At 37.1% G+C, this 19,402-nt stretch overlaps 1 protein-coding gene across 4 annotated transcripts; it reads right to left on the reverse strand.

Annotated features, from left to right (window-relative positions):
* Positions 1-5,894: 5,894 nt before the first annotated feature.
* Positions 5,895-19,396, reverse strand: LOC144528614 (sialin). 4 transcript variants are annotated; one of them, XM_078267308.1, is made up of 13 exons: positions 19,143-19,395; positions 16,231-16,248; positions 15,676-15,787; positions 15,267-15,420; positions 14,580-14,797; positions 13,838-14,071; positions 13,271-13,445; positions 12,980-13,098; positions 11,391-11,552; positions 10,281-10,413; positions 8,567-8,714; positions 7,993-8,083; positions 5,895-7,308 (listed from the first exon to the last, which is right to left on the reverse strand). In XM_078267308.1, exons 4-13 carry the CDS (start codon positions 15,349-15,351, stop codon positions 7,141-7,143), a joined length of 1,533 nt encoding a protein of 510 aa, XP_078123434.1. In that variant the 5' UTR covers positions 15,352-15,420; positions 15,676-15,787; positions 16,231-16,248; positions 19,143-19,395; the 3' UTR covers positions 5,895-7,140. The 4 variants fall into 4 exon arrangements, 3 of the variants coding, with proteins under 3 accessions (XP_078123434.1, XP_078123432.1, XP_078123433.1); XM_078267306.1 differs by lacking the exon at positions 16,231-16,248; XM_078267307.1 differs by lacking the exon at positions 16,231-16,248 and having other exon boundaries at positions 15,267-15,423.
* Positions 19,397-19,402: the final 6 nt, after the last annotated feature.

The raw sequence follows: 19,402 nt of genomic DNA on the forward strand, positions 1-19,402 counted from the left end.
AGGTTCTGCTGTTTGTTTGCATGCATACAAAAGCACGGCTTTTTTACTGCTTTACGTAATTCACATATATAACCGATTGACTGACTGAGCCACGCCTTTCTCTCACAAAGCATAATGTACTTTTAAATGTCTTCTGACTCCACCAGTTGCCACAATGTTGAGCAACTGCTATTCCTAAATTTGGATTAGCATTTAAAGTAAAATGAGCAACACTGACACTTATTTAACAGGGTGAAGTTTTCAATCTTAACTTGAAAGGCATACACAGCTTTCCTGGCTTTTGATTTCACTTTGGAAGGCCAGATAAGAAATTAATTTTTTAACACATAAGCAAGTCTAAATGGTAGCTTAGATTAGTTGTAAACCATATGTAACTTTCTCTTAGTTGTAGGCTTCATGGGATATGAGAAAAGTAAACCAGCCACATTTTACAGTGACAGCGCTATCAGTCTCTCTGTCAATTGGTTTGAAACAGATATGTAGGGGAAAATGGAAAAGCTAAAGTAAAGTACTACCTCAAAAATTTTACAGGAGTACCATACTTTACCATACACAAATTCACAATCCAGTAAGATAAACTAAACAACAAAGTATAGCTGAGGGGGATGTTAACAGTTTTACAGGTATACTGTATGGTCATAAAGTGTTGAAGAAAATAACACTTTTGGAAAGTCAAAGGAGCAACAAAGTCATGAGGATTCATCCTCTGGAAATCATGATTGTGCCATTAAATAGTTGTTGAGATATTTGAGTCTGGACAACTGACTAACATTGCCATCCCTAGAGTGCTACGCTGCTAGCATGGCTAAAAACACACAGCTCGATTCATGAAGCCCAGAGCAAGGTACAACAGCTGTGTTCTTATTTCATACACTGCAGTACAACAGGGTGTGTGTGTGTGAGTGTGTGAAAGGGAGAATATGATTCAACAGGCAACACGTCAGTGATGAGTCATCGGTATGAGTGGTGGTTATAGCAACGAGAGATGTGAAAATATAACAAGACTGAGAAAAACCTGTTGTTTGTTAGTACAGATAGAGAGATAGATAGATGGATAGATAGATAGATGGATAGATGGATAGATGGACGGACGGCAGACAGCACTGGTCAGCTTTGCCTCTGTTCGCTACATAAACTAGTAGAAAAAGCAATATGTTTTTAAGGCTCCCTTTAATTGTAATAATCTGCCTTAAATCATTTAAATGTACTGGTCAAGTATGTGTTCATCAAACTGGGGGAAAGCATTTCTTCATGTACCCAGCTTTCTGCTTGAGGGCATTTGTATGTTAAAAAAGGGAAAAGGAGAAACAAACTGTTGCCACAAAATTTGGCATTTGTGAGCATGGAGCCACAGTATTAATCTGAGGAGTTGTGAGATGAATTACAGAATAAGAAAGGAGACAAAACCTATAAAATCCATCCAAATTTAAAAGGAAGTCGGTTATAATTGTAAACATATGCAACTGGTGACGACGGTCGCATGAGATTATAAACCTCGTTTTAACACTCTTTTGGGAAAACTACTCGTTACTAGGTGAAAATGTGATGAGGAGTCCCAAGTACATAGTCAAATTTTAAGAGGTTATGAATTAAAATGGCTGGGGAAAACTAATCTAAGGTACAATGCACATAAGTAAACTTTTTCCACATAATTTTGGCCATATAGTATAGTATAAACAGACAATATTTTACCTTGTACAGTAAATAGACATGCTAACCAAATAAACACATTATGGGGTCCAGTTCAAACCAGTTTTTTGTGGGCAGCAGCATCAACTGATACTTTAGATTTGTCTTTATCTGCCAGTTTTAAGAAACGTGACTCGGTTTCTGTGTGGGTGCAGTGAAAAAAAAGGCTCTGATTGATTTTGATCAAAGCCAACATTCAGAAAATCCCACGGCTCCAGCATTCATGTGCACACAGTCAAGAGTTTTAGGTAACTGAATCTAAATAGCAATAGATGGCTCAGATTGTATCTGGGGTGGGGGGACAGTTAATGCAAATAAATGACATTTACAACACAACACCAGTTTCACATCTCCTGCAGTCTGCTAACCCCCCCCCCCCCGCTTCACACTTGCAAAGTATTCCCTTTTAGTGTCCAGGCTATCGTCGGCATTTGTTTCACACCCTAAGTGTTAAGGAGAGGTGTTTATGCGCAGCCTCCATGGTAGCTATATGAATAAACTCTTGGATTCTACTTTAGGGGCAGCAGGAAATTTCATTCACCCACCTGTGCCTATGACTACCTGTTGCTTCTTCCATTGTGGTTTTATACCCATATGTAGATTCTAGCTGTTGTGGATGTGTAAAGCTGTTGAAATATTATACGTGATATTGGGCTAAATAAAGCTTTTTGTCAATAATTAAGTGTATGTTTTTCTGTTCCAAATGCTTGGTTTCATTAACATTTGAGCCTTGAAACTGGTTGAAACCCCATTACATGTTAAACATGAAATTAAAAAATTTATATTTATATCTTAAGGTAAACAAATGTGCATCCTGCTTCCAACAAAATTGGTGAGGTTTCTGGTCCAGTATTTTATATGAGCTATGAATGTCGTCATTATTAAAAATCAAACTGGTCTTTTTCCACTTATGTACAGGTATGTGGTACAGCAGACACACAGGAGGAAATTGACAGGACTCCCATGCAATACAACTTAACTGAGAAAACTGATTAAAAAAAACATTTAAATAAGAGAAACAATTAGACTGAATGTACCCTCACAGGGGGTATTATTCATAATCATTTTTGTCAGGACATGATACAAATCTCGCAGGAACTAAAATGATCAATAAAACCTGGCTCAGCAATGCTGTGTTGAAAGAACAGATACGTTCCCCTGCAGCCAGTGTGTTCAATGTCTTGCTTCATGTGTTCATATACTCCTGACTTTGGAGTTGTGTTGGTGACTATTTGTGAATTTTAAATGTAAAACCGATAAATAAATGTACTACTTGTGAGACAACAGTACTAATAAATGCTACGGACTAGGACTGTGTCAACTTTCTTTTATTGAACCAAACAAATGCAATTAAATACATTAAAACATACACATGAATAAAGACATTGGGGGTAAATCCATTTTTATTTGCAGAATAAAGGCATCACATTCATGGATGGTTTTTCTATGCATTAATAATGTATTATACATTACGTTATATAAAGTGTATACTTGCTTTCTAGGACGCCATTTCTTTTTCGTAGGATGGCGAAGGCGTGCCACCCTGGGAACAAAATACTCGCTTCCAGGACAGTCAACAACTGCATTATCATGAAAAATGCATAAGCACAATGCTAACATGACCTAAGCTAACATTATTTTAAGTTGGATATAAGGTTTCAAAACACCAAGAAAAAAATACGCCATAAATAATTCACGCCATAATGTCTAAATTAGTGAAAGAGAATAACGCCATGGCAATCATTTATTATAATGCTATTAACGTTAGCTATGGTTAGCTGTTGTAAAATGTGTTATTAAGTCTTTGGTAAATATCCGAATACAACCGCCAATAAAAACAAGCATTAAGCCAGCTTCATGATTAATCGAACATCATTCAAGAGGAGTTATTTGACGAGGAGAGGGTGACGTTGTCGTGGAGTAACAATATCAATGGGTAGAAATGTTTACAGGTAATACGTGACGAAAAGGCATCGAAAAGGCAGGGCGTCGAGCGACAATTCCCGTTACACCAAACCGGTTTACAAGGACATCCGGGTCATTCATCAAACAATCTGATGCAAGCATCCGGTAACACCGGTCAATGTAATTTACATCCATGAGTGACACAATATTAGTGAAAGAAGTACTCAGAGCTTTTACTTAAAGGTCTATAATACTGGGGGGAAAAAACAAATAAAAGACGCAATACCACAGTGTAGGAATACTATTTTACAAGTAGGCTAAAAGTCGTTCAAAAATAACATAAGCTTAAGCATGTAAATAAACTTAAAGTAGCCTATCAAAAGTAAAATTACTCAGTATGCAGAATGGCCAATTTCAGAATCATATATATACTGTTGTCAGCATACTCTACAATAATACATCATATATTATTAGTTGCTTATATTATATTAATAATCTGAATCTGCAAGGTAACAAGTAACTAATGTTATGAAATGAATGTAGTGGAGTAAAACATATTGGCTTCCACAATGTAGTGCACTAGAAGTATAAAGTCGAATAAAATGGAAATACTCAAGTAAAGTGGTAACTAAAAAACCCAAATTGAATCCTCGTAATATTTGCTTTTTTTCTGTGTTGGTGTAATAAAACATTTTATCATATATTTAAATAAAAATATTCTCTCTATTTAAGAAAGGCGTTGTTTTACTGGACTGTGCACACAGACTCCTCTGACAATGTTAAAGTACATTCTTGTTCCCATTTTTCTTTCCCATACAATGTTTTCTGGTGGAAAAAACCCATTGTAGATTCTAGAAATATGACTTTTGTTAGCCTTTGTGACACAAATACAAGGTAAAATACATTAATTATGCCTTTCTTTCGTTTCTTCTGTGTTACCACATTTGATTACTTGATAGAAATGCCGTTTTTTTTTTTTTTTTATATTTATAAACATATTTCTGTTCCATTTGAAAGTTAGGAGTTTTAAAAAGTTATCTTTTAGGATTGGAAACCTTGGTTGTTCCCCATCAGTCATGATGGTGCAGTAGGCAGTGAGCCCCCTGGTGGCCCAAATTTTAATGGTATAATATATATAATAATGTAATAATGACAGAGCCCATTTGGACTGCATGTGAGTATTTTACTTGCATACTCAAGTAGGCCTACACTTTCTTGATAATACATACACACTTTTGTTTAAGTAAGCTTTTGAATAAAGGGATATTTAAAATTGTGGTATTGGTATTTTATTTCCAACACTGGTAGTACATTACCCATATGATGATCACTGATCAGGGTTATACACTACACCCAAACATATATACTTAACATGTCATGTAGCTGCTTTGATTAAGAAGTGTTATTCAAAATGTTTATCTCCATTTCAACAGTCCAGAGATCACTGCTAAAATGTTATTTGTTATAGTTGTGCCATCTAGTGGCGACAGAGAAAAATTTTGATAAAGGTATTTATTGCTGATTGAGTTTAAATTCAAGTGCTGTTGTATCAAATCTCCACAGGTGGTTCATGAAAACATCCCTACAGCTCAAGAGGACTCAGGACATAATCTGTGTGTTTACGTAAGGAGATCTACAACCTCTGCAGACAGTAAACACGGCCTGTGTTTCAGGAGGAGTCAAACAAAATCACTGATCATTGATCTAAACAGTTGTAGCTACAATTGAGGACACTGAGGACCTGTCCTTGTAGGTTTTTCCATCTGAAAATTACAGTTTTTTTTATAAAGAGTTGTGAAGGATATGTGGTATTTTAGGGTATGAAATATTTAAATAGAGTTTTTTGTCTCTTTGTTTCACTTTGTTGCCTGTAAATCTGAGTGTCATGCACATGTACGTACATTTCCTGTGTTAAAGCGCCCATATTATGCTCATTTTCAGGTTCATAATTGTATTTTAAGGTTGTACCACAATAGGTTTACATGGTTAAATTTAAAAAAAAAAACACCATATTTTTGTTACTGCACCGCTCTCTCTCACTGCTGCAGATCCTCTTTTCAGCTGGTCTCTGTTTTAGCTACAGAGTGAGACCTCTTTTCTTCTTCTTCTGTACTACTACTTTGATTGCACTCGCACATGCGCAGTAGCTCAGATGTAGATCATGTCAGCTAGCTAGCTCCATAGACAGGACTCATTCAGAAACCGTATCTCACTCAAAACAGCATGGATGGATTTTTTACAAAGTTTGTGTGTGTGGAAGCAACAGAGACACAAAAGAACACCCCAAATCCCAGAAAAAGTGTTTTTTTCATAATATAGGCACTTTAATTTGAGTTGACTGTAAAATTACAACAATCTGCAACAACGCAATAGTCTAAATAGAAATATAAAACACAGACTTCACTCTGATGCCACATATTTTAGTTTTTCTCAGCAATACAAACTTGATTCTTTTCACAATAAAACATATTTAACATATTGTACAACCTCACACACTTTCAACGCACACAGAAGGTAAATAAATTATTGCACTTTTGACATACTGCATGACTTGTCTTTTCTAATTATTGTAGTTGAAAAATGATGACACATTAAAAACACTGCAAATCCCCATATTTTTTAGAAACGTTACTCAAAAAGTAAGTCATAGTTCATCACATTTTTATTAAAAATATTCAAATCCTGGCAGTAGAAGGTGCTTAGGTTTTCTGGATGAAACTGAAACTTAAAAACCTCATCTTTCTAAATAATTGATTACAATCTCTTAGAAAGATAATTTATTACAATATTGGTACTGTACCAAATAGAAGGCCTTTGGTGTGTTTTTTCAGTCTAGAAGTGGTCAGAAACATATACAGTTGTAAACGAAGCAGCTGAAGTAAGCAAAGTGTAAGCTGTAAAGTGTTTGATTGGTTCATTATACATATGGTCCCATCTCGTTCACAGCGCAAGAAAAACTTAAAAAAACATACAAAACATAAATCATACAAATTGCTTAAAAATGAGTTTTTCTCTAACCTGGGGTGCAAATATCACTGATTATAATGTAAATATGAGTCTAATAAAAACAGTTGTACCTTAAATTACCTTTTTTATGTTTTACAACAGAAAACGGAACAAGAGAACAAGGCAGTGGTTGGTATTTTTCTACTTTAAAATCCTACTATCAAAATGTGCGTAAAATCATTTGCTTTGCTGGAATTATTGTTCAAATGCTTACCTGAGAGTAAACTTTCCAAGATATTATTGATAAAAACTCTGCAGACAATGTAAAAACACAAATCTTAAAATGATTCTTGATCCAACTATCCTGGTCCACTGATAAAAATGTTAAGCTATGCTTGATGTAAATATTGTCGGTACACCTCTCCCATTCTTCGTATTTATTGATTGTGAATACTGCATTGATTCATACATCGACTTAAAAGAGGTAGTACTCAAATCTCTTCTCCTGGGTTTAACTATATGCCACTGTCTTTTAAAGCTGTACACCATCTGCCACTTTTCTTTGCGTTTGTCAGATGTATTCACCTGAACTTTTATGTTTTATGTGGAGATGGACCTGCTCCTGTCTTTCTTAGCTTCTGCACTCTCCTCCTTGGTGCCGGCCCACGGCTGGATCTCCCCGCTGCCGAATATTGTGTAGACGAGCGCACCACCGACGTTGATCCCAGCAGCCACCCAGAACACCATCCTCCAGCCTGCCAGGGTGTGCTAAGAACCACAGAAGAAGAGGTAACATATTACTTCAGTGTCCCATTACATACAGCATTGATTCCCAACCAGGGGTACTTGTACACAGAGAGAGTGACTTCATTCTCTGCTCAGGACGCCATTGCTCCACTATATCTCGACAAACAAATATTTGTTTGCTGCTATATTAATGTTCTGAATGTCGAGTACAGCCCCTTTAAAGTACTCTATGCAGAAAATGTCCCCTGTGTCTATTCTACTTTTATGTATAATACTCGTGCATTAATGTAAAAGCAGGATTTTACTGTTGTAGTTTGTTGAGCTGGAGTTCATTTTTGTTCCATTTTGTTTCGTACTCCCACTAATGATTATTTTTCATTATGGATTAATCTGTTGATTATTTTCATTTGATTCACTTCGATTTGTAAAAATTTTGAAAAAAGTGAGAAATGCAGTCTCAAATAATAACAATTACCAGCCCACAGTGACACCTTCACAATGCTTGTTTTGTCCAATCAACAGTACAATCCTCTAAATTACTCAAATTACAGCTTATTGGAAACCCTCACATTTTTAATGATTTATTTTTGGCAAGGACTGAGCCTCTGTATATGGGGTGCACGCACAACCAGGTGAGCTATCCAGGCACCGCATCTATATGATAATTTAGGGGACTGAAACAATAAATCCTTTTTAGAGACTTACATCCTTAGTAAAGTATCCTGTAACAATGGGTGCCAAGACTCCAGGAATGGTCCCAAATGTGTTGGTGATTCCTAGAAGTATTCCTGCATATCTGCAAGAGAAAGAGAGAGAGGTAAAATATTCTTCAGTGTTTCTTTATAATACAGAGACAGTGGAAATTAGTCTAATCATAATGTGTATCACACATACAGTATTGTACGTACAATTATGAGTCAGGAGGACCAAAACTGGAGGATTTGGCTGAAAGCTTGTCCACATCATAATATTACTGTTCAAACGTCTGAGTCTTCATCACAACTGAAACGATTAGTTGATGAACAGAAAAAAAATCTGATAACTAGTTTAAAGTTTTAGTAAATTTCCACAAATAAAGCAAAACATTCTCTGGTTTCAGGTTTGTGAATTACACGATTTGCTGCTTTTATCTGTTTCATATCTTTGTAAACTGAATATTTCTGGACATTTGAAGATGTTACCTTGAGATTCTGGAAAATTGAAATGGCCACATGCAGCCCTAATCCTAACAAATGGCAGAATATGCGAGTGGGGAAGGAGTATGGAAGGTAACACCCACCGAGGAGCGATGTCTATTTGGTTGATGTAGACTCCGGAGGCGGTTGCCCCTCCTATGGTTGTGGAGAGCGTGAGGAAGGCGACGGTGAGGATGTGGCTGCAGCCGGCGTAACTCACAGCCACGAGGAGAGCGGACGCTGGCAACACACCTGCAGAGAGGAGGGGGATGTGTGGAGAGATGGATGTTAAAAAGACGAAGGAAATAACCAGTACACTTGGAGAAAACATCCCTGGTATTCCTGGTTCTCTTTCGTTCTCTACAGTCAATGAGTAAACCATAAAACACGTTGTTTGTATATCTGGATATCTGTGTGATTCTTTCAATACTCAATCTAAACCAGATGAGGGCAGCATTATTACATTAAAAACCTGAGTCTTGAGAGATACTGTAATTTGTTTTTCTGTCTGTAATAAATGAATTTCTCCTTAAATATTTTACTTACTGACTGAAAACCAACATACCGATTCCTGTGTAGGGGACACTTCCTTATTTGTTTGTCACAAGAACATTCTGAAAACTGAGACTTTGTGTTGGACAAGTGAAAATATAATTCCCTTAGGTAAGTGTAATGATGTGTCATGTTATTGGCGATTATTCAGTTGTGGAAAACTTTACTTAAATTGTAAATGGGGCGGTACCAAAATAGAACAGTTACTTGCGTCAAAGCACCTTCACCTTTGGAGTATATAAAATCATAACCTTTACGTATTCTGAAAAATTCCTTTCTGTAGGTTACATTATTGATTTCGGTGTTGCAGATGGTCCAGTAATTACTCTAAAATGATCTTTGGTAAGTGGAAGTGTGTGTGAAGAATTTAACTCTCAGTCTCGCAGTTCAAAAGAAAGAGCGCAACAATATCAGATGATAAATCACACACACTTTCCATCAGACAGGCAGGATAACTGTAATTGATAATTGTTGATTTCCACTGTTTGTACAATACAAACAAACAGGAAAAATACAGTGCAGTCTGTGCATATTTGGACAGTAACGTGTTTATTGTTTTGCCCTTATACTCCAGCACATTGTATCCTAATTGAAAGTGTGACTATGAGGTTAAATGTGACTTCTAGCTTTAAGGGGTTTCCCTATCCTTATTGCGTGATCAGTGTGGGTTTGTATAAAAAGGGCCACAACCGCTACAGGGTTCATCAAAAGTGGTAGTAAAGAGCAACACTTTGTGCCAGAGCCAAAACAATACTGTCAAAAGTGAAATACAGACTGCACTTGTTGCACAAATGAAGTAAAATGGTCCAATGTAAATGACTTCTCTGAGTCCTTAACTTCCACATAAACATCTATCCCTTGATCTGTGACAGTCAACCAGACACAAAAGCTGTCCAATTCACACAATAAATTTAAGAAGATTTGGGTCCCTTTTACTGAGTATACATAAGGAGGAGAAAACCACGAACTGGGACCTGACCTCTTTTTTCTATTCTTTTTTGGCATGTGCATTTCCACATTTTCTTTGCTTTGAACAGAGTGTTTGCTGGCTGTTTGTCTGTTTTTTTGTTGTTGTTCTTGATGGTTGTTTTTTTTTTGGCTTACTTTGTCATGTGTATGTTCTTGTAAAATCGGCCAAAATTAAAATGTTCAAAAAAACAAAAAAACAGACACAGAAGCAATCATGCAGAACATGCAGCATATACACCTGTATACGTGTATACGTGACATAAACAAAGAGGATCTGAGAGGAAAAGTTTCTTTTACCTGCGAGTGTAAAGAGCTTGCGTACGTTGGTGATGCTGAACACCTTCCTCTCAATCAGACTGTCTGCTACGACACCTGACAGAGTCGAGAATAACCAGGCACCGAGGTATGGCAGAGCGGAGAGGAAACCATTCTGGACAGAGACACAGAGATTTTGATTTTAGAGTTGTTAAGGATTTGATGTATGGCTGTAACGAACGATTATTTTCATAGGCAATTAATATGTTGATTATTTTCCTGATTAATTGATTAGTTGTTTGGTCTATAAAATGTAAGAAAATGGTGAAAAATGTCCAATGTCTTGTTTTGTCCACAATGCAAAGATATTACATTTACTATCATAGAAGAGTGAAGAAACTAGAAAATAGTCACATTTAAAAAGCTGGAATCAAAGAATTGTTAATAATAAAAAAACAAATAATCAATTATCAAAATAGTTGCAATTAAGTTAAAAGTTGACAACTAATCAATTAATGGATTCATATTTGCAGCTCTAATTTGATGATTACAGGTAGCCTTGTCTTTGTTCAGTTTTAAGAGATGCATAAATAAGCATATTACAGTGCCCTGTCACACAGCATTGGGGCTGTAAGAGAGAAGTACAGAATGTAAGTGATGAGACCACCAAAATCATTTATGACCTTTGGTTACATTAAAAAACAAAATAGTTTGGCACACTTATTGTATTTCTTGCTGAGAGATGAGAAGATTGATGCGTCTCTTATGTGTGTAAAGTAAATATGAAACAGCAGCTGGTTAGCTTTGCTTAGCTTAAAGACCAGAAGCAGGGGAAAACAGCTAGCCTTGCTCTGTTCAAAGATTAAAAAATGGCCTACCAGAACCTCTTAAGGTCATTGATAAATATGTTTAGAAAATTTTTTCCAGTTCAGTCCCAATTCTGTTCCAAACCAGGCTGACTGATAGATTCAAACTTTAATACATCTTAAAGTTTTTTACTTTTGGAAAATATACAGGTAAGAAACCACAACTGTTTAATTTTAGTAAATTACACACAACCTTCAAACATAATTCAAGATCAATCGCTGCTTACCAACATTTCTTATTCATTTTAAAATATGAAATGTGGGAACAAATAAATTTGAACCTTACCGATTGTAGGTCAAAGTGCAAGATATTATCCATGTAGGTGGGCAGGGAGGTGAGCAGGGTGTAGTAGCTCCAGTTTGAACACATCTGAGTGACGATGATGGCCCACAGAGGGACCGACAGCAGCATGGGCAGCACGGGCACGGACCAGCCATGACCTGTACCCTGCAGGTGCATGACAAAATCTTTAGAAAACACTACACGTGTGACGAAAAAACCTTAGTTATCACTGATATTATGATACCAAAAAAAAGATTATTAAACAGATTTGAACAGGTTTTAAATGTTAGGAAGCAAGTAAACTTAAAATATTACATACATTGATTGACAGGAAAGCTTTCACTACATACTTTGCCAATTTGAATCCAGCTCTGTGTCATCTTTGTGTGGGCGGTGTGTGCAGACGAAAGGTGACTGGCTTCCCTGTGTGGCGCAATTGCATAGAGCTCAGAGCAGATGAGGTCTCAGGGGCCTCTGTGATGCGTTTGGCAGACCTCCCCTGATCTGCTCAGCTCATAGAGGGAAGCCATACACATTTGTCCGCACACACTGCCATGACACAGAGCTAGATTTAAATCAGCAAGCTGACTTGTTGGCATTATGGCAGCAAAACACCAAAAGGACAGCTGAGGGGAAGAGAAAGTAAGAAAAACTGTCAAGGCAACAGGGAGTTTAAGAGGGAACAATTGACAGGAAAGCTTTCACTAAAGGGATACTTTGCTGGTTTAATCCAGCTCTGTGTCATCTTTGTGTAGGCAGTGTGTTTAGAAGAACGGTGATTGGCTTCCCTGTGTGGCGCCAGTGCAAGGAGCTCAGAGCAGCCGAGGTCTGAGCGGCCTCTGTGACGTGTTTGGTGTCATCCAGGCAATCTTGGCAGACCTCCGCTGATCTGCTCAGCTGGGAGCTCCATGTGCTGCAGCCATGGAGGGAAGCCACACACATTTCATCTGCCCACACTGCCATGACACTGAGCTGGATTTAAATCTGTAAAATGACTTGTTGGCATTACACCAGCAAAACAACAAAAGGACAGCTGAGGGGAAGAGAAAGTAAGAAAAACAGAGAACAGTAAAGGCAACAGGATGTTTGAGAGGGAACTTAAAAACAACATTACACTGCAAGTAGAGACAAACTCTTCAACATGGAGTAGAGGTGTGAGGGACAACTCAATTTCAATTCATCCAAAACTCCCTTTCAGACATACAGCTGAATGGAAGTGTGATTCTGGCTAAAAAAAAAAAAACTTTAGATAACTGAATAAAACACCTTCTTTGCAGCTTCCATACCAACTGGCAAAACAGGGAAACTGTACGAGTGGACTCATGAGGATAATAATTTGTTGTTTCATGTATTTATATCAAAGATTTAAAGCTGCAATAGGCCAGAGTTTGATATCTTCAACAAAGAGAAAAATCAATAACGCAGGGCATCTCATTCTTCTGGGTCCTCTGGTTTAAACATTTTTAAACTAATACCTCTTTTGTCATTTCTAATCACTACAGCTTACTTGTTTACCAGAAAAAGTAGAGCAAGATTGAGAAATGTGAACTGCACGTCAGTTCATAAAACATTGGTTAATGTTTGATGTGCACCTGACATCCGATGGAGTTTATGATGTATTCTCGCTCCTCTTCACTGATTCGACGGTGGGTGCGAGGATCATTGGATACAAAAATAAACCAAAAGACTGCCCAGAGGCAACCAGCACCCCCTGAAAGAGACACACGTAGATAAATAATTATCCTAACAAATTATAATGTAATATAATACAGTATATATTATTTTGAAATGAGCCATTCTGCAGGACTACATTTACTTTACTATCTTCCACCACTGCTTTTGGGCCTTAGGGTTCTTAGTGTCATACATTAACCCTTGCTCACCACAGAGGTAGAAGACAGCGGGCCAGCCTAAGGTTTGGCAGATGTAGCCGGTGAGCGGCAGAGCCAAAAAGGCCCCAAAGTTGGCCCCAGATCCCGACAGGGTCATCAGGCGAGAGCGCTCCAGAGGAGGAGCCCACCGAGCCCACATGGCCATCATGGCCGGGAACGTCACACCCTGGAAACATGGAGACACAGGCAGAGAGACAGGCAGAGTGTGAGACAGAAAAATATGTACATATGGAATGTAGATGTGTAGCAATCCAAAGTTTCAATTTTATAAAAAATATTCTGGGATGTAAAACAGAACTGAAATGATTAATCAGCAAATATTTTTGATAAACTATTAATCATTTAAGTCATGTTTTTTTTTTTTACATTTTATACTCCAAACACTTAATCAAATAATCAAGAAAACAAATCAGCAGATTAATCAATAATGACAATAATTGATAGTTGCAGTTCTAGTGTAAAAGCTACTAAAGCATCAGAGGGAAAACAAATACAAACACCTAACTGTGCACTTTATATGCCCTGCAGCCTCCTGTGTCCTGCCTCATGCACTCTTACCTCTCCAAAGCCCTCCAACGCTCGTAGTGCAAACAGCCAGTACGAACCCATCTGGGCAGCCAGAGGGGTGAGCAGCGTGAGGGCAGCAGTGCCTAGCACACCCAAACCCAGGAAGATACTCCCCCCGAAGTGACCGGACAGGTAGCCCCCCGGGATCTGCGTGCACAGGTAGCCGAAGAAGAAGGCTCCCAGCAGCCAGCCCTGAGTCTCTGAGTCCCACGGGTACTGTGGGGTCTGGGACCAGAGGACGAAGAGAGGGACTGTTTATGGTAAAAGGCATTCAGACACTGTTGACAAGTACTACTACTCGCATTTATATCTATGAGATTTCACCACCCGGTAAAGGTGATAGAGGTTGTGTACAGTGTGTCTTTAAATGTGTAAATAGGGTCATAGCAGATAGAATTGAGATCCATATTCATATATGGAAACACTGAGAGGATTCTGAAATATGGCAAATCAACTCTTATCAAAATGCACAGACTGGAATTTTCTACTCATTAGAAGTAGCTACACTTTTCCCCCTTCTCTGTTCTCTCTTATTTACCTTTTTCCAATGCTTTCCAGTCAGATTTGCAGTTATTTTGACCTAACTTACTTAATTTAAAGAAACAAACTGACTAACAACATGTTATCTTGAAGTGGGTTCGTTATCAAGTGTTCTGTTCCAAACTACACACATACTACAGTAACATGTTTAAGAATCAGCGAAAGGAAAATTGCTTAAAAGATTGTTTATTACCCCCTCAGGTTGTAGGAAAGTATCAGTGGTGTTTTCCGACCCTGCTGGTAGTGGACAGGCATAGATTACGGAGGTGTTCTGGGCTGGTTTGGGGTCAGTGGTATTCACCATGGCTACCATGGCAACGCTGAGGTTGACACGAAGACCATAGACTACAGCGAACCCGAGAAACATCAGGAAGGCCAGGTTGAGGCGAGCCGAGCAGCACTGAGGAGGGACTGTTAAAAATAATACAATGATATTTACGTGTAGTCTGGACTGTGAGCATATCTTTTTTTTTTTAAGCATAATTAATGTTTTAATGTTTTGCTGGAAGTGAGAATTTCTTTGTTTGCACCAGAGGTTATGTTAAATAAAAATATAGAAAGAGCAGCGATAAGTCTATTGACAGACAATTAATCTGCCGCTATTTTGATAGTTTTTTAATAGTTTTGTTGTTGTTGTAAAAGAACAACCAACATCATCTTACATGTGAAAATATGTTAACTTTATAGTAAATTGAATATTTAGGTTTTGGACTGCTGGTTGTTGCAGCTGCTGAACTGCTGGAAGTTATTTCATGACCTCATCGCCTTAAGAGCTGGGAAATTGTGAAGTGTTCCTTGGAACTTATCTTGAGAGTATTTGCATGTAGCAAACTCAAAATCTTGATTAAAATACATTTTTATCTGCTACAAAAATAAACACCTGCATCATTCTCAATGAGGGGTTCAATGTCCTCGCTCTCGTCCAAAGGGGCCGAGTTGATGGAGTAGCCATTTGGTTGCGGCATGACACTTGGCTGACCCGGAAAATATTAAGTCTGTAAAATGATGTCACTGAGCCATGGTGTCAACGAAACCTGCTGGACGGACAAAGGTAGTAATCAGAAAACACAAACAATAAACGCAGAAGGAGGCTAAAGAAGTAAAATCAAGTGAGACAACACATCAGCAGAGTTTGATAAAAAAAAAGCTTGAACACAAACAAAACACACACACACACACACACACACACACACACACACACACACACACACACACACACACACACACACACACACACACACACACACACACACACACACACACACGATGTTGGAAAAGTTTAACCATACCTGCAAATTATGATTACTTAGCCTACTGATGCTCAGAAGGGATACACTGCGGAGCGAGGAAGAGAGATGATGAGGCTCAGCATGAGTTTGTCTTTTTTTACTGAACTGGCACCTGTGAACATGAAATAAAAAGGTCACATAACAACAAAACAAACTGTCTGTTCTATCTTCAAATGTCTACTTTTCAAGAAATCGACCCTTGTCCTTGGCTTAACACACATCTCTTTACAAGCTTACCAAAAAAGGTAAAAAGGTTTTATGAAACCAAAGGTCAGATTGAAACATAAAAAGCTCAACACAGTAAAGCTAAAATTGGGAAAAACAGATAATAATGGAAATACCTGAGGAGCTTAAGCAGAAATTAAAATCAGTTGGGACCCAGTACTCTTGCTGTACTGGTGAATCATGCATACAAATGTTAGTATTATTGATAAATTAAGCATTTTGTGGAGAAAGTGGGACATTTAATGTCAAGCATAGTGTGTTTTAATAATGAGGTTTTGTTTCTCTTCCTGTATTTTTTTGCCTAAAGGTTTGAGTAAAAGTGATACCTACCTACTGGAGATGGTATGGCTGTAAAAGTAAAGTAACATTGTTTTTAAATTTTTAAGTAAAAAAGTTGTTTTTTTTGTCAAGCAAAAATGCCAGATATTTGCTGGTTCAAACTCAATCAAATATCTGGATTTGATGCTCTTCTTTGTCAAAGTATATTTAGGTTCAGGACTATTGGTAGGACAAAACTAGCAATATAAAGACATTTGTGGCATTGACAAACATATCAAAGAGTAATGACTCTGTATAGTAAGTGCTAAATGTTATAGAGTGGATTTGTCTGTAAAAGAAACAGCCAGGATAATAACGCTGAGTCATTGTTTTGCGTTTCACTTGTTACACTTGCTGCTGTTTAGCAGAAAAGTAACGACTCATGATGTTGCTGGCAGCAGAAAACCGGATGAAATGCTTTTAAGGAACTGAGAAAAATAAACTTGTTGTTTGTTTTTTGACACAATCCAATACGTTTTGGGGGGGTTGAGCTGGGTTTCATAACACTAAAAGAGTTTCTCATGACAGCAGATACACTGTACAGTGTTATCATTATAGTACATAATAGGACCAGAATGGCCAAAGATCTCCTGAAGCAGCTGGTCTGGGGTTATCACATCAATAAACAATTACATAAACAACCCTTTAATTATAGCTACAGTTCATCTGTCCAGTCAACCCCAATATGTTTCACATTTCAAGGCCACACATATTGTCTGAGGAATGTGTCATCCAAATTTTTGACCCTAAATTATCATAATCATGTTTACATGTTATATAAAAGTTCAGGGCTGCCGAATTTCACTGTTAATTATTCAGCAATTACTATTTTGGTCTATCACGTCACAAGTTTCCCCCAATTTCCCAAAGTCCAAAAGCCAAAGAAAATGTACTATCGCAAAAAAGAGGAAATCAGCAATTCAACATTTAAAAAAGCTGAAACTCACAATTTGGATTTATTAGTGACTTAACAAAATGAATTCATTATCAAAATAGTTGCAGATTAATTTTCTGACTATCAACTTAATTGATTAAATCGATTTACGAGATTCCAAAAAGGATTTATTTCTCAGGAAGTGGTTTTCTCATTTTCTTTTTTTTTTTTACACAATTTACAGTAAGTGTCAGTGTGTCTAAGCTGGAGATGCAGATGTCCGTATTAGCACTGGTCCTGACTTATCACTTAAGAATAAATGGCTTTCAAGATCTGCTTTCATTAATTTTAAGATTTGGCCCCTGAATATATTTCTGACCTTTTGACTCATCCTAAGCACGAGCATTCCTCACGCAGGGACTTTTCATAAGAAATCTTATAGAAATTGATCAATTATATTCTAAAGACACTTTCATGGAAATGTTCACATTTTCTTTTAGGTTTTCCTTTCATTTTAAGTGATTTAATTGCTTTGCTGGACTTTATCGGTATTATTGCATTTTTTGGCGTATTTAAAACAAATATAAAGATTATTATTATAATGACATGTAGCACTGGTTTTGCCACAACATTTTTTTAAATGTCAACTTCTCAGGGCTGCAACTAACGATTATCTTCTTCATCAATTAATCAGCCGATTATTTTCTCAATGAATCGTTTTGGTCACAACATCAGTGTGACACGTTGTTTTTAAACAATTATTGGCAGTTACCATTAAGATGACCAAAACATTGTGTATCCCAAATATATTGTGCGATGTGGCAAGTATGTATGGATGACAAAGCATATACTTTTTGCCATTACCATGTGACACATGTCTACAAATGAATGTCTGTGCAACTATGTGTGTGTGTGAGCCTATCATGAGATCCTCACTTCTTTTTTTTTTTTAAACTATCTAGTATTAAAGACCCCTTGTCTTCCTCCTTGTTTGGGGTGAACTGAGGAAGAAAAGGTCAGTTACTGTGGTAAGTTTTTAAGTTTTCAAATTGCATTTTTGCTTACTAAACCTGTTTGGGCTGAAAGTAAAGCCCGTTTTTAAATAAACAATGTGAAAGCAATGTGTAAGTCCCAATATCAGCACTAACACCTATACATAGGGGCTGGAACCTAATTCCTATAACAATTACTATATATCATTGCCAATTAAGTAGTAAGTGATTTTATTATTTAAGATAATAAAAAATGCCCAACACAGGTTACCAAATTAGGAGTTACTGAGTTAACAAAATGTATAATGACATTAAACAGAGACAAATCAGCACTCTTCAGCCTCTAGATTTAACTAGCAGATAATTGGTGGTTACTTACATTTTTTTAAACAAATTGGATTCATTTTCTGAAACCCAACTGCTTACTGCTTTAAAAGGACAACATTGTCAAATATGTCTAAATAATGTACTTTATTGATTTTACATTACAAGACATTTTTTTTAACGTAATTTAAATTAACAACTAACAAAACAAGTGGAAATTAAAGTGCAAAATGTCTTTTTCTATAAATGATCGAGATCAATACCAAGAACAGCAACCTACTGTCTATATTTATGCAATTGACTGTTGCAGTAGCCTACTTTGCTCTTTTGTCTATTATTCCCTTTTTCATATGTTTATTGAATGTATGCACCACCCACACCAAGGCAAATCGATGCAGTAAAAACTTAGAATGGCGAAAATCTCATTCTGATAAGGAAATAACATTATTATAAATATTATAACTTGATTGTTTTCAAGCTAGTTTAACATAGGAAAATCCTGAAATATGTGTGAATGGCCACTGCCAAGTGTCAGACATATAGCTAGCTAGCTATAACAAAAACAGTAACGTTACACAGGTCTGTGGTTGTTAGCATAAGACCACACATGAGTTAAAGTTACCCTGAACCTGCTAGGTTACAGTATGGTTTAGCATGTAACTATAACTCGTGTATTAACGTTTCTGTTTTAACGACGACTTAGTTTTATGGATAGTTCGTTAAACACATCTTACCTTGTGAAGGGTTTTAAACCAAAGACACCGGGTTAAAGGCAGCCTGAACGTAAAAGAACATGAAACATGAACCGTATCATATCAATTGTGTCTTTTCCACAGCCGGCGAGACAGCAAATTATCTGTGTTGCTGTTTTCACTACCACAGAAAAACAGTCAGTCATATGACCGAAGCTATGAGGAAACGCAAATGTATAAAACACTGGAGTGGTTACGCCTAATTGTTGACTTTCCAATGAGGCCATCTTGTATGTTTTACA

Source organism: Sander vitreus, chromosome 14 (genome assembly GCF_031162955.1).
Source record: "Sander vitreus isolate 19-12246 chromosome 14, sanVit1, whole genome shotgun sequence".
In the NCBI taxonomy this organism is placed as follows: Eukaryota; Metazoa; Chordata; class Actinopteri; order Perciformes; family Percidae; genus Sander; species Sander vitreus.